The sequence below is a fragment of the Neolamprologus multifasciatus genome, chromosome 20, assembly GCF_963576455.1.
Source record: "Neolamprologus multifasciatus chromosome 20, fNeoMul1.2, whole genome shotgun sequence".
Taxonomy (NCBI): domain Eukaryota; kingdom Metazoa; phylum Chordata; class Actinopteri; order Cichliformes; family Cichlidae; genus Neolamprologus; species Neolamprologus multifasciatus.
Genome location: NC_140458.1, coordinates 8,729,057 through 8,744,768, shown reverse-complemented (window position 1 = coordinate 8,744,768; position 15,712 = coordinate 8,729,057). Strand labels below are relative to the sequence as shown.

Sequence of the window (15,712 nt, the reverse complement as noted above, 5' to 3'; positions counted from 1 at the left end):
ACAAACGCTAAAGTGCATCTGCACCACAATGCATTTACAACAATTTATTGTAGTAATGACTTAACATTTATGTGCACTTAAAGGCTTTTTAAAGAGAATGAACTCTTTGCCATTTATTGATGGGCTTCCGTAATGCCTCACTGCATTTTATCATCTCAACGTGAATCAATTAAATATTAGTGGGTGCTTTATAAGAAATTCAGTGGCATGTGGAAATGTAGGCTTTATATCACAGGGCTGACACAATGAAACCATATTCCTTAAAGATTTGGTTGAATTCATATAGATTAATTATAGATTAACTAATTATTGGATAAAATGTAATATTTCAGCAATTGAAAAATGAAAACTAGCACTTAGTTTGTAGCACAAAATAACACTGATTTTCCTTTTTCCTGCTAAAAAAAAATTCAGGCAAGGAAGCTTAAAAGAAAATTAAAAGAAAACCTAAAAGAAAATTCCACAATGTTAAAAACAAATAAAAACAAAAGAAACCTCTAAAAATTTTAAACAACCCATTGATATTTCATCTTTCGATATATTTTTTACCTGCACTTCAATGTTATACTATAATAAACCACCCATCCATGATTCCAATCACACAAAATGTACATGAACTAAGATTTCCTCAGGATGTTACCACAAACTCATCAATCCATTATTTATCTCCATGTCAGGGGTGAATTTGCACCTGTATTAAAAGCTAAAGATCGTATAAAATGTACAAATTAAGGTACAGTTTAATAATGCAGCCTAATAATTTGCATGCATATAAACAACTGCAGATTTATTTAAATATTTAGTAAGTCTTGGTCATTTTAAACTCGCGATTACAAACCCTTTAGCTTCTATGTGCGCCTGTGTTACTGGTATAAATAAAATAAAATAATAAACTTATAATAATCACTTAACACATATTAATATTAATATTTAAAGAGTCTGGTCCATCCAGCCTGAGCCCAGTGTTGCCTTTTTTAATGTCACATTATTGGTTATGTGCAAAAATAGCCTTTGGACCCCACGTTTGCTCTTTGCCCTTTATTTTCTGGACCTCTGCATCCTGCGCTCTGATTGGCTGACGAACCTGCCAATCGTGGTGTCCTTGCTGCCCACTTCCGCCTACTTCCACAGGCACCACAGTCCTCGGTTGTTTATTTTACCGGAGCATTAATTTTACCTGAACTCACAGGTATATGTGACTGAGCTGTGTTTAAATGTCCGTGTCAGTGTCGGCTGTGGTTTGTTGTTGACTGTGTTGATGTTGTTACATCATTTTTTGCCCAGCGGACATTTACACCATCTGCAGCAGCGATGCTAAGGGCTCGTTAGCTAGTCTTAAAGCTAACTAATGGCTTTTTTTAGAGGAGCACGGCGACTGACAGCCAGAGAGGAAGCTGTTTTTGTTTTGATTACATTACTCATGCGCTTGGTGTTGACGCTGCCGGTGTCGTTGTAGGTGGTGGGTGCTGCTGTCTGTGATGCTCGGAGGGAGGCTGGGCTCCAGGGACAGGCCAACGGTGGAAACATGACTTCTGAGTAACCTGCAGCTACTTTGTCTGCTCAGTATGAACAGCGAGGAGGAGTTTTTCGACGCTGAGACAGGTGAGACATGTCGACGAAGGCCCAAATTAGTTAATTATATATAGTTATTTCTTGTCCCTGTATACTTACTTTGTTTCCTCCTTCTACTCCCGCTCTTGCTCATCATCCCCAGGGTTGGAGTCAGATGATTCCTGCGAGGTCAGCTTTAAGGATGCCACACAGGAGAATGGAGTGTGGGAGCGCAGGTGAGGGGCCGTGCACACGCGGGGAATAATTACGGAAAAACATAATCACTTCATTGACACAGAGCTGTTCTGAGTGATCACCTCGATCCTCTGAAAGGTTAAAGCAGGAGTGATGGAGATTGATAAAGGAGTCTCCCTGATGCTATGATGTTTGCAGATGATATTGTGATCTGTAGTGAGAGTGGGAGCAGGTGGAAAAGTACCTGTAGAGGTGGAGGTATGCTTTAGAAAAAAGAGTAGTGAAATTTAGTGAGGCTGCAAGGAGCAAACAGAGTGAAGGTGCACAAGTACCTGGGGCCAACCATTTAAAGCAATGGGCAGTGCATAAGAGAGGTGAAAAGGAGTTTGTAGGTAGTTAGGAGAGGAGACAAGTGTTGGGGTGATTTATGACAGAAGGATAGCAGCAAGAGTGAAAGGGTTGGTGTGTGAGAGGAGGGTGCTAGAGATAGAGTAAGATGGAGACAGATGATCTATCATGAGTTCTGAACTTAGAGATGTGTGGTGAAGAGTGTCCCGTGCTCCTGCATCACTGTGGGATGTCATGCTTTGTGGTAGAGAGGAAGGCTCTGCAGAGGGTGGTGAAAGCTCCACAGAGCATTGTTGGCAGCAGCCCCCAGACCACCGTCACCACAAACATCTACACTAGCAGGAAAAAGGCCTCTCTGTCTTGAAAGACCCTACTTACCCAGGAAACAGACTGTTTGTCCCACTCCCCTCAGGCTGGATGTTGCGGAGCATCAATTGCAGAACCACCAGACTGAGGAACAGCTTCTTCTTCAGGCTGCAAGACGGTTGAACTCTGGTGGTGCTCTGTAGTCTCTGCTGCTCCCAGCCAGAGGAAACAGACATGTGAAGCCACTTGTCTTTCCACTGCACACAATTTCATTATTTTTAGAAAATGGTCTTATTTCTACTGACACTGTATATACTTTTTCTTTTCCCTTTTTCCTGTATTGCTCTTTTGTGTTCTCTTGGCTTTTACATGGAACCTAGGTGCACAATTTTGTTTCACCTCATGTGAATACATGTGTTAGAATGACATTGAACACCTTGGAATCCTTGAATATATACACATTTAGTAATTTTCAAAAGGAAAAAAGAGAAAACCAAGATTCCAAGGTTTGCGTGTATTCACAGACTATAATGAGGTGAACTATAACGTGCATCCACCTCCTTATCAGACACTTTTTACACAGTCAAACAAATGTTATTGCTGCCTGTGGTTCAGATACTGTGCTCTTTCACAGTAGGCAAAGTCTCTCACTGAATGGATGCTTGGTTTCTTCTTGCCTCTTTAAATTGCTTGCCACCATGTTAGCATTAGTTGTTCTCTATTAATGACACACTCGAGCTGAAGGCTGTTGACATCCTTAGTCCAGCTGAAGCCACGACATCTGTGGTTTAAATTGCCTGTTTTCTTTTTCTTTAGGTGGTAAAAGTGATCAGTTTCACTTCTTCCCAAATTCTCTTCCCCTCACTATTAGTTAGGGCTGTTGATATGTACTAATATAGTAAATTTAAATGTCATTCACTATTTTTTTTTTTGTATTTACTATATTAATGTTTGGGTGCACGATTTGGGAGCTACTTTGTATTAAAACGCTCATTAAATCAGAAAACGAGGGGATATTATTTGAAAGAATAGTGTTGCATCTCTAAATTAAGTTGCCAGTTGTGTATTACATATTCCATGTAATGCATGTTAGTACCAATGTCCACTAATGTTATATTAACATAAAAAGCGTTGTACTGACAACTAATTTTACTAATAGATATTCAAACTGGAAAAAAAAATTGGGAGGGCAGTTATAACCTCAGACGATAAAAGAAATTATGTGTGTATTTAAGAGTAATTTAAAACTGTGAATTACATTCTTCAAAAAATTAAGCATATTTTAAATTAACTGAAATTTGTGGCATTTTGCATCATGCAGAAGATTGGGCATCCTCTGTATCAGCTGACCGAGTGTGAATAATGTTGCCAGAGGTGCTTTATTTGAGTGTGACAGATTAGATTAAAATAGTTTAGAGAAGATCACATCAACCCCAGTGGCTGCAATTGGTTTTGTCTGCTCTACCAACTCTGCCATCGCTGTCCTCTGCCAGAAGGTCTCTGGACACCTCTGCAGTAGATGTTCCAGAGATGGATGGTCATGTGGAGTTAGCAAGCTCCCATCTTATATTAAAGCTTCCTCCCAAAGACATGAATGTTAGGTTTTGGTAATTAATGATTAGAAATGATCTGTTGGTATGATTGTCTTTCTGACAATCTCTCTTCCACATGTCTTTATCCTGTCTTCCTTCTCTCACCCCAACCAGTCGCAGCAGATGGCCCCGCCCCTCCCTGAGCCTGGTTCTGCTGGAGCTTTCTTCCTGTTAAAAGGGAGTTTTTCCTTCCCACTGTCGCCACAGTGCTTTCTCATAGGGGGGGTCATATGATTGTTGGGTTTTTCTCTGTATCTATTATTATAGGGTATAATGTACAATATAAATCAGAATCAGAATAGAATTAATCCCAAAGGAAATTATAGGTTACAGCAGGCAGCACGCTAATGGCGCATGCGCACTTACAAAGAAACCCTCTGACTAATCTTTACACAGACATCACATTGGGAGACATGTCAGAGAGGTAGGCTGATAGGAAAAAAACAACGAAGATACATAACACGAGGTGAGAGGAGGAGAAAAAAACTCCACTCAGACTGAGCTCCTAATGGGAGAACAGTTTGAGAGCAGAAAAAAAACACCCCGGCACAAAAAGCACATGACTGTCAATACACCATAGAAACATATGACAAGCAACAGGGATGAGTAAAAGGTGAGAGACAGCCCGTGTAGACAGCGCATCTGGGCCTGCAGTATATGCGCTGGTCCCCTTTGATCCACCGTCTGCATCGGGAGGGAATAAGCGTTGAAGGCGTTTGGAAGGGGAGGGGGGATGAGTGTATACCTGCATGTGTATATATGTCTGTGTGTGTCCAGAGTTCAGCTGAGACAGTGTCCTTCGCCCTGCCAGGCTTAGTAAACAGTCTTCCAGCCAACCCAGGTGGCCTTTCTTATGATAGGAAGAAACAGTCTATGCACAGTCAGTTATCAGGGTGTTTTTGTTCAGCTCCAGCCTTGAGACCACAGCTGGCGCCGAAGTGGTAGCCGCATGAAATGATGGTGGTTTTTACTTTAGTGCAAACAACTCATGTGAATTTCAAAGCTGTTCTAGCAGTCCGACACTGGTCTCTCAATCTCCCGTTGGAGAGCCGTGAGCTTCTCCATGATGTTATCCATCTTGCACTCCATGATGTCATCAGTCTTGTGCTCAAAGAGCAGATTCTGAGAACTCAAGACCGCCATGAGCTTCTCCAAGATGTTATCCAATTTTCGCTCAGCGGCCTTATTCTGAGTGTTCACGGCAGCCTCAGACTTCTCCAAGAACTTATCCATGCTGCGTTCAATGAGCCCATTTTGAGAACTCACGACTCGTCCAACCGTTTCAATCACAGCGGGCAGCCTTGTGGGGTTTTGAACAGCCAATTCCACTTTCTTTAATCTTCGATAAGCTAGGGCCAAGCCAGCTCTGATCAGCAAGAACCCTGTTATCATGGTTCCGAACAGGTAGATGTCTTCGATGTCTTCGATCGACAGTCTCGCCAGGCACACGATCCTCCACTTATGCCACCCGTCCATCATGTATCCGGCAGGGAAAGTACCTCCAGGACACTCAGGCTCACCCAAGCCCAGGCTTCTCGTTGAGAAGAGGGTGTCAGTTGTATTCAGGGATCAAATCCATAATTCCTCTTTTAGGTTTTAGAGAACAGACTGTGAGAGAGTGTTCCAGGGAAAGAGTAAGAAAATAGATGAGACTAGCCTAGGGCACAAGACGCTAAGCAGGGAAGATAAAGGAAGGGAGAGGAGAAAAGTGCGACCGCCTTCGCCAAGAGCCAAAGTTAAGTAAAGCGCCTTGAGGCGACTGTTGTTGTGATTTGGTGCTATATAAATAAAATTAAATTGAAATTGAACTGAGCTGTCCGCCCTGCATATATTTTGGAATAAGAGGTAATGTCAGCATGCTAGCACAACTTTTTATCAAAGATCTTAGCAAAAGAGTTTCTCCAGTCCCCTCCTCTGTGAACTGCTGTAAATAGCCTGATATAAAAAAAAGTATTTGACCAGTTCCTTTGCAGGGAGAGAACACCAAAAACATATTTGTCAGGCTGTGAGTCTGACTGGCACCTGAGCAATTGCTGTAATGGTAAACATGTTGGATCAAGACACAGAGTTGTTTTTGTCGCCCGTGTGTGTGTGTGTATGTGATACTGTATGCTGGGTCATTTATTTTTCTGTCAGTCCCTTTGAAGGAACGCTCATGGTAGTGAGCAGAGAGCATTGCAACCACATTTTTAAACTGTCCTCTTACAAACGCTTCCTCTGCAGAGCATTTGGAGTTGCTGCTGGTGCAGCGATGAAAAGCAGGTTGCAAGTTGCCTCTATAAATACCTGCATGCTTCACATTAGGAAACAACAGTCAAACTCATTACATCAGAATATTTGCACTCCTCAGTCTTCATCTACTGTGTTCACACTCTGGCAATAAAAGACACGTTGGTGCTGAAAAGCTTTATAGCCTTATTTTTTCCAAACAGAAAATTGTTTAGGAATCAATAAGAGAACTACTGAGAAATGTGAGCTCTAAACAGAATTGATAATGGCCTTGATATCTATTAAAACAGTTTTTGTTGCTTAATATTGTTTTTCTTATTCGATCCAGGAAAAAGCTGCCAGCTGAAATGATCTCCAGAAATAACTTCAGTGTTTGGAATATTCTGAAGAAATGCATCGGCATGGTGAGTCCTACCAAACTCATGTCTGTCTCCAGTAATATTGCTGGGTGCTTTTCATTTCTGTGGTCACTGTGACATGATATCATCATATTATATCTTCATTAATGGTCTGTCCAGAGTGTCAGTACCTGTAGTTATAATTACTAATGACTACAGAAAGAAAAGAAAAAGTACTCGACCAACGGCTTTACTGCATTAACAAGTGGAAATATGTCCCATCACTACTGTGAACTTAAGCTGTGTGCATGCATTGGTGCAGCAACACAATGTGCTCATATAAATCCTGGTTCAGCTGTCTTTAGGGGCAGGGGTGAGATATCTGATTTAGCCTATAGGTTTCTACTAGTTTCTAGCTGTGTCCCTATTATGTCATCTCTGGTTTTCACAATCTCCAAATGAAACTGTGAGAAAAGAAAGCTACAGTCTAAAAATTGTACATAGCCAGTCCTCTGCAAATAATCTGTTAGCTGTTTGACAACTACCCTTTCAAGAATTTTTGATATGAAAGGAAGGTTGGAAATTGGCCTATTATTAGCTAAGACAGCTGGGTCTAGAGATGGCTTTTTAAGTAAAGGTTTAACTACTGCCAGCTTGAGGGCCTGCGGTACATAGCTGATTATTAGAGATAGGTCTGCCCCAGGGCAGCTGTGGCTACAACTGTAGCTTGCCTCCACCAGTGTGTGAATGTGAGAGTGAATGGGTGGATGACTGGACGTGTAAAAGCGCTTTGGGGTCCCTAGGCAGGACTAGTAAAAGCGCTATACAAATACAGGCCATTTACCATATATTACCATTTACCATAGGTTGGTCAGATTTGGGATTGGAGTGATTATATTTTCCTGTTCTGCTTATTTCCACTTTCACATTTTTATTCTTGGACTCTAGTAGAGCTGCTTTGCACAGTTAGGTTAGAAATCCAATCCAAATCTAATCCAACTGTCTTCTGATTGGCTGCTCCTTATAACCATGTGGGCAGAGCTTCTGTGGTCACACTCGAGCTGTGATGACCATATTAGGGAAATTTCCATATTTGCTGACAGCAAGGTGAAAGCATAACAGGTCAACTTTGAATAACTGGCTGCTTTTGCTTACTTAATCTCTCTGTTACAAAATCAGTCTTGACTGAACTCGTCTTTACATTTGCTTCTGGAAGTCCTTTCAAAATAACCAAAATAATTAAATGAACATCTGAACTGTAAATGTGAATGTTGTGCTATTGTTACTCCTGCTTTTTAAAACCGTATGTTTGTTGTAAGTTAAGTAATGTGTTGCATAAGTTGTTTGAAGTGAGGTAATTTCTGTCAGCCTTTGAGTTATTTTTCTGAATGAGAGTGATTGATTGTTTTTGTTGTGCTGCCACAGGAGCTGTCCAAAATAGCAATGCCGGTCGTGTTTAACGAGCCGCTCAGCTTTCTCCAGAGAATCTCAGAGTACATGGAGCACACTCACCTCATCCACAAAGCCTGCAGTTTATCAGACTCCATAGACCGCATGCAGGTACAGGCAACACACACACGTGATGTTGTGATGTTTTAAAAATACTGTCAGTGTATTTAAATTTCTCCCAGAAATACATTTCCTCTGAACATTGCTAAGGAAAATAATGAACTGTTTAAAGCTCTTTTTCTTTTTTTCTTTTTAAGTGCATGAACCAAAAATAAACCCAAAATAAACACTAGAAAAGCAGGAATGAGGGATTGTTTTCTTATTTTTGCTTGAAAAATGACTTTTAACTTGCTGTCAGTGGCTGCAGCTCTGCAGCTCTGATTCACGTTACGTCTCTGTGACAGGTTGTTGCTGCATTTGCTGTTTCGGCTGTAGCATCTCAATGGGAGAGGACTGGAAAGCCTTTCAATCCTTTACTGGGGGAGACCTATGAACTCACAAGGTACTGGAGAGGATGGGTTGAAGCTTCATTATGCCTTTATGATGATACTTCAGGTCATCCAGTTATTTCAAATCATCTTTTTTAAGGGAGGACGAAGGCTACAGATTGATCTCGGAGCAGGTGAGCCACCACCCTCCCATCAGTGCCTTCCACGCCGAGTCACTGAAGAAAGAATTTGAGTTTCATGGCTCTATCTACCCAAAGCTCAAGTTCTGGGGCAAAAGTGTGGAGGCTGAACCTAAAGGCACCATGACGCTGGAGTTACTAAAGTGAGATTTCCCTGCATTTATTGATCTAGTGTTCTGCACACCCACTTTTCTGCTGGTGCTAGGCTTTTAGCTGCATTATTAAACTTTCATAACATGTTGAACTTTGGATGACCTCATGTTCATTCATGTTGAAGAAGCTAGTTAGATTAGCGTAGTGATGGGAAAGGGTTAAACGACTAATCTGGGTCTGCTCAAAGCTCTCAAAATTCCTCATGACTTGGTCTTAATTAACTCTTTAAAACTATAAACAAAACCTCAAATGATCCGGATTTAACTTATGGACTGAACAAGCAAGAAATTATGTTAACTAGAGCGTTTTACATGTGCTGATACATGGAATTTATCTACACACAGTATTATCAGATTGAACATGAGTGCTGTAAACTGACTCTGACGTTTGACACTGAGCAATTTTCCCCTAACTTCAGTCCAATAAAAAATAAAAGCATCCAGTTAATTATTTGATGTTTGTGATGTTGAAGATGCTTTCTCTGTGAGGTTTTCAGTTCATAGTTTCTTTATATTTTGCGTTTTACACCTTTTCCTACTGACAAGGACATTCCTTGTGGTTATTTGTACTACAACAGCATAATTAAGTAATAGATAAACCATTAAATGACAGAAAAGTTCCTGTCCATAAAATGAACTAATATAGAAATTTCCCACTTTTTTTTTTAGAGTGGGTCCACAGGGAATTAATAAAAACTAGAATTGCAGGACAGTCTGGGTAATGACAGGCCAGAACTTTTCATGTAATTTTTCTTTAATTTATTGCATTGGGATTTCTTTTTTCATGTACAGAAACTGAGACATATTGTTAAACTTGCATTTCTTTTTTTATGTTGCCTTATTTCAGGGATAAAATATGTAGTTGAACTTTTATAAACTGACAAAAAGGGGATTTACAAAGAAGGTGGCGATCGTATAAAACTGAGGTTTCAGTTGATTAAGATTCATTTAGCATCTAATGGGTTAACAAAATCTTCAGAGTTATTGTTATGGATGAGCAGTAAGTGTATTTAATTACATACAGTTGTATTTTGAGACTTTTAAATTATATTTAGATGTGAAATGATGAACCATTGATATAAACACTGTCTTCCTTAAGCTTGTATTCAGCAGAGTTATTAGCTCAATGTAATGTAATAAGCTGAGTGTTTGACAGATAAAATGAGGGCTTTATTAATATATTCCCTGCTGAAAAATAAGCGTTATTGGTTATTTTCCACTTCTTTTGGGTTGTTGAGTAAAACGCTAACTTCACTAATTGTGTGAAAATCGTCTCACATGTATATATCATTTTAGAAAAAAACCCACAGCATGCTTAACTCTCGAACTTGTATTTGTATTTCATGTATTTAATATAGCACAGCAGGGGAAAGCCATGGGCTGATTTACATCTTTTTTTCTCACTGCTGTGTTATATTAAATACATTATATATGTAATTGTGAGTGCTGAAGTTTTTATTATTATTTAGAAAATGTCAAACTGTTCCTTTAAGATGTTGTGATTTTGTGACAGACATAAAGAAGCTTACACGTGGACGAATCCAATGTGCTGTGTGCATAACATCATCCTGGGAAAACTCTGGATTGAACAGTATGGAACTGTAGAGATAGTCAACCACAGGTAATGGAAACTTGTATTGCAAACTTACAGCTTTTTGAATCACTGACATTTATTAAACAATAATTTTGCCTTTAATTCTTCAGGACGGGTGATAAGTGTGTCCTAAACTTCAAACCCTGTGGGATGTTTGGAAAGGAACTGCACAAAGTAGAAGGTCATATCCAAGATAAAAGGTAAGAATGTAACCACATCATCACTGTCTGTGAGTTTTAGTCGTGTTGGTTTTCTCTAAATGGAGTTTGTTGTTGTTGAAACAGTAAGAAGAAGCGGCGAGTTATGTATGGGAAATGGACAGAGTGCATGTACAGCGTGGACCCCAAGGTTTACGAAGCATACAAGAAGTCGGAGAAGAAGAGCGGGGGCGAGTCAAAGAAGCTGAGACAGGTGAGGATCGTTTCTGCTTTTACTGAAAGCTGAGATGAAATCCCTCTGAGTTTGCTCTCACGTTTCTCTTTAACATGTTTGATGTGTGACTTTTTCTCACAACTCTGAAATTCTTCTCTTAAACTGCATCTTTTCCTTTCACAATAACATGCAGTGGCTTTAGTAGAAGGTAAGGTGAAAGTGTATTGATATCTGTAGTGTGCTGCTGCTGTTGTCTAGTTATGTTGAGAGTGTAGTGTTGATTAGATCATTGCCAGCACTAATCCATGATGTCTTGCAATGACATGCATCGTTGCTTGAGAGACGTGTTGAATTTGTGGCGACCGTAGTTCTGTTAATCACCCGTTTGCACATGAACTGTTTGTAATGTAAACCCAAACTCGTTAGACGGAGTTGTTTAACTAACTGTGTGTCTGTTTCTGTGTGTGTAGGAGCGTAGCTGTGAAGCAGAGGAGGCAGATGAGATGCCAGAAGTTCAAGAGACTGTGACTGTGATACCAGGAAGTGCCTTACTGTGGAGGATAACATCTCGGCCCGCTCACTCAGCACAGGTCGGTGATGAGGTTTGACATTTCTTGCAGAAATATTGTTCAGTTATCACTGGAAAGTATTTGACTGTATAAAATCAGCCAAATATAATAAAAATCCATGCTTCATACCCTCATAATGAGCTTGCTTTAGTATATTTAATGAGGCCATGCAAAATTATACGATCACATGGTGCTTTCTTTGAAATTTGCTGTTCATCTTTTTGCTCAAAGAGTGCCTAAAGTTTAACTTTACTAAGCTTTAAAGGGAAGCACTTAATTGATCTCATGATCATTTGCAACAGAGCTTAAATCTGCTTTTCAGTCCTGAAGATTTCATGCCTCTTTTGATGGTTTAAAAATCCTGGAAAAAATTAGATGACTTGAGTCTTTTTCACCATCGAACCGACCGGAGGGCCCATTTTACAAGCGCTCTTTAAATGGCCATAACTCCCTTACTGTTTGTGCTGTTTGTGCCTGTCACAGTAAATGGACTGGTTCAGATAAACAGCCTTTCTACTCAATTGAGCACTCAAAGTGGTTTCTACAGGTCTCATTCACCCACTTAAATTGATTCTACCCTTTTATCTAAGACTAATTGCTTTTTAAAATTCACACACCTAACCCAAGGACACTTCAGCATGTGAGAGGTGTCTGGGATCGATCCACCACTCTACCTCCTACACTGGTGACCTGTAGGGAAGCACATGTCAGGTTACTGTGCAAGTTACAATGTTGGGTTTCATAAGAGTTTGCCGTTACAATGTACCTGTGACGTCGAAGTTATGCTGAAGGTGTTGTACAGATGCACGGCTCATTCTGAGGGTCTTGGGTGTCAGGTGGGAGACATTGGTGATATCTTTCCTATGGAATGACCACACAATCTGCTCTCACATATGTATAACTGTGGAAGACGTGTGACATGCTAGCTTTACCTCATGGAGTTTACACCAAATGCTATTTCACATTTTAGTTTCCATTTTTGTATAACTTTTGACACGCATTGTGGCAATAGGACCAAATAACATTCTGCTAGGTGCCATTATTATTATTAATAATAATAATAATAATAATAATAATAATAATAATAATAATAATAATAATAATAATAATAATATATACATTTTAGGACAAAAAAATTGGCCCAATTACTAAAATATTTTTTTTACTTCATTTTTCTTGAATGTTTGAAAATATTTACCGCCCCTAGTTGGTATTTTATTCATGTAGATAATATAAAAGATGGACATCTGGAAAAGTGAGGTGATGTTGTTCAGTTGTCATTGGACCAGTTCATGTAAAGTATTGGATAAAAAAATATTTTAGGTATCTGTGAATGGCTCAGAGCTGCAGTTAAGGTCAAGAATAAAAATGTGCTCTTGAAGCAAAGTATTACTTTTACTTTTATTGTTACATAATCGGATGCAGCACTGTTTGAAAAAAGCCCTTTCTCCCTTTTTATAGATGTATAACTTCACCAGCTTTGCCATAACACTAAACGAGCTGGAGCCCGGCATGGAGAGACTGCTGTCGCCAACAGACTGCCGGCTGAGGCCTGACATCAGAGCGATGGAGAACGGAGACATAGGTAACGTCAACCTCACCTGAAAAGAGAACAGCTGAAACTGTACATGTGTACTTTTTGGTGACCAGGACACTATGAGCCTCTAAAGCTGTGGCCCGTCAGGAGCACCGGGATAATTCCTGGTGCCCTGAGGGTCATTTTGGTCTACATTGAGCTTAACAGGTGATAAAATGACAAGCAGGAATGAGTTAACAAATTCTGAGAATCGTATTCACCTCACCAAGTCACCCTCACCCAGTGTTTGTTATGACTGCCATGTCCTGTGTGACTTTATCCTGGTTACCCCTTAGCTATAACATACCTTAAAATTTGTTGGTCCTAAACATGTTTTTTGTGATCTGAGTAAAATTCTCTGAGATGAGCATAATGGAAAAGTCTGGTAACCTCCATCAACACTACGGGTGAATTTATACATGTATTTCTAGTAAAAAATAGTGTTGAGCAGTAAACTTTTCATGATGTGTCAGACACCTCATTTTTGAAGGAGGGACACTGAAGCATCCCCAACCCAACAGAGAAAGCTGAACTCTCCATCATGTCCTGGGTCTGCTGCAGGACCTCCTCCCAGTTGGACATGCCTTAAACACCTTAACAAGGAGGCATCCTAATCAGATGGCCAAACCACATCAACTGACTCTTTTAGATGTGGAGCAGCTTGACTCTTGGCCCGATTTCTAAGGGAGAGCCCAGACATTCTACAGAGGAAGCTCTTTTCTAGTGCTTTTATCCACCATCTCATTATTTTGGTCACTTCGTGGCAATAAATGAACATGGATCAACTAGAACATTTTACAGCTTTGCTTTCATGATCAGCTCTGCCATGAGACTCTGAAACAGAATGGAGTTTGTTTCAGGTTCACAGCTCCTCTGTGGAAGCAGTAGAGCTTATTTTTAAACAAATAAGTGGCATGACATCTAACCAAAAAGCAAAAGAGGCAACCTGTTAAGGACTGACTTCTTTCTCCAAGTAGTTACTGTATTTGTTCTCTAAAAGAGCTTTTTTTATTTAGGGTTTATTTCTTCTTTATGGTGACTTCAAAAATATGTTTTATCCTAAAGATGCCTGACAAAAGAATGAGTCAATATAAAGACCCATTTACACAAAAGTAAAACTAATAATAATAATATGATGGTATACTATAAAACTGCTAGAATCTTTGGTCATACCACCCAGGCCTAATAAAAGACCATGTAGGGAAAGATTACAAAATTATCAGCCTCCTAGTTTATACAAACACAGTGGCTAAAGGTGAAGTCGAGTTATTGTTTCAGTCTGACCTTCTCTCAAAGTTTCTTTTGTGTTTGTGTGTTTATAGATTTGGCGAGTTCTGAGAAAGAGCGTTTAGAGGAGAAACAGAGAGCTGCACGCAGGGAACGATCCAAGGACGAGGAGGAGTGGTCAACCAGGTGAGAGGTTCTGAGGATTTAAAGAGATTTGGGGAGGTTTTTTTATAGACCGATTTTATGATTTCATTCACTTGTAGCATGACAATGTCATGTTTGAGTACTCAATATGTCAGTATTATCAGACCAAATAAGATTTACTTTACCTCTAGCATGAAACACAGTGAGCAGAGGTTCAACATGAAGAGAGAGGCCGCTTGTATAATCACTCTGTTATTTTATAATGTCCAAACTCAGAATGTGTAAATTTGTCTACCTCCCAAAATTTCATTTTCTACAAGCAATGCTTGAGTGATGCATTTTACAGATGGGAATAACTAGCTAGACGTTTAAAATAGACGTTAGTTTGAATTGGAATCCATTTGAACCATAGAGCTTTTATTTATTGGAGTCAGGACTTTATAATGCAGGAATTAATAAAGTGGTTGACATCCATTTACCAGATTGAAGCACATAGCTAACATCTGCAGTGTCTTCCGTTTATTGTTCCAGTTAATGCTGGGATTGCATATAAAGTTCAATAAAATTATAAATCACTACAAAATAAACTTTTAAATACTGAAAAATTCTGTCGGTCTGACAGCTAGATTGAAAAATCTAATTAAAATAAGCTAACAGTTTGCAGATGACTCAGTGAATGACTGTCCTGGCCAAACGGTCAATCACTCCAGAAATGCGCCTCCCTTCTCTTTACTTAAGTTTGAAATATTTGCCCAAAATGCTCAGGAGTGAATTTAGCCAACATCATGGTGATTTGGGAAAATATTGGGTATTTCTTCAAAGAAACTGGAGCTTTTTGAAATGGAGCCAGTTGGAACAATCAGAACTACCAGAAAGGTGATCATGTGATTTCTTTCAGAGTGCATATTGTGCACTATGTAAAAGGAAAAGTATTATCTCTCTATATTTTAGCAGTTGATTGTGTTCGTATTGTTTGCTCCACAGCTTGTTTTTCTTTGTGTCTTAACATTTATTTCAGATTCACATTTGGTGTAGGAAACACCAAAGTCTGTTTATGCTAGAATTAGTTTTAGACGTGCAATGATCTGCTTTGTTGACATTTACTGGTTAAATAAAGACTGAAGAAAAATAAAACAATAATAAGCAAATGAAGATGACTTTAAAGGGGAGATTGACAAAAATTTGCATTCAAAATCTAATTTGTAATGTGTGGAAACTTCCTTTAATGTGTCCCCAACACACTAATTGCTCATGCTGTGCAGCATTTTTCGTAACCATGTTATTAAAAACAGATATGGTTTGTTGTCTGCCTCCTCAGGTGGTTCCAGATGGGAACAAACCCTCACACAGGAGCCGAGGACTGGCTGTACACAGGTGGATACTTTGACAGGAACTTCACTGACTGTCCCAACATTTATTGACACAGGAGGTGTTTGGTGTTT

At 39.5% G+C, this 15,712-nt stretch overlaps 1 protein-coding gene across 1 annotated transcript; it reads left to right on the top strand.

Moving 5' to 3' along the window:
* The first annotated feature begins 1,067 nt into the window (after positions 1-1,067).
* Positions 1,068-15,705, top strand: osbpl2a (oxysterol binding protein-like 2a). The gene is made up of 14 exons (XM_085146594.1): positions 1,068-1,189; positions 1,457-1,602; positions 1,715-1,787; positions 6,550-6,625; positions 7,985-8,119; positions 8,413-8,510; positions 8,597-8,779; positions 10,302-10,409; positions 10,493-10,582; positions 10,667-10,793; positions 11,225-11,344; positions 12,785-12,908; positions 14,222-14,312; positions 15,589-15,705. The coding sequence occupies exons 2-14, from the start codon at positions 1,566-1,568 to the stop codon at positions 15,689-15,691; spliced, it is 1,365 nt and encodes a 454-aa protein (XP_085002720.1). The 5' UTR covers positions 1,068-1,189; positions 1,457-1,565; the 3' UTR covers positions 15,692-15,705.
* The last annotated feature ends 7 nt before the right edge of the window (positions 15,706-15,712 follow it).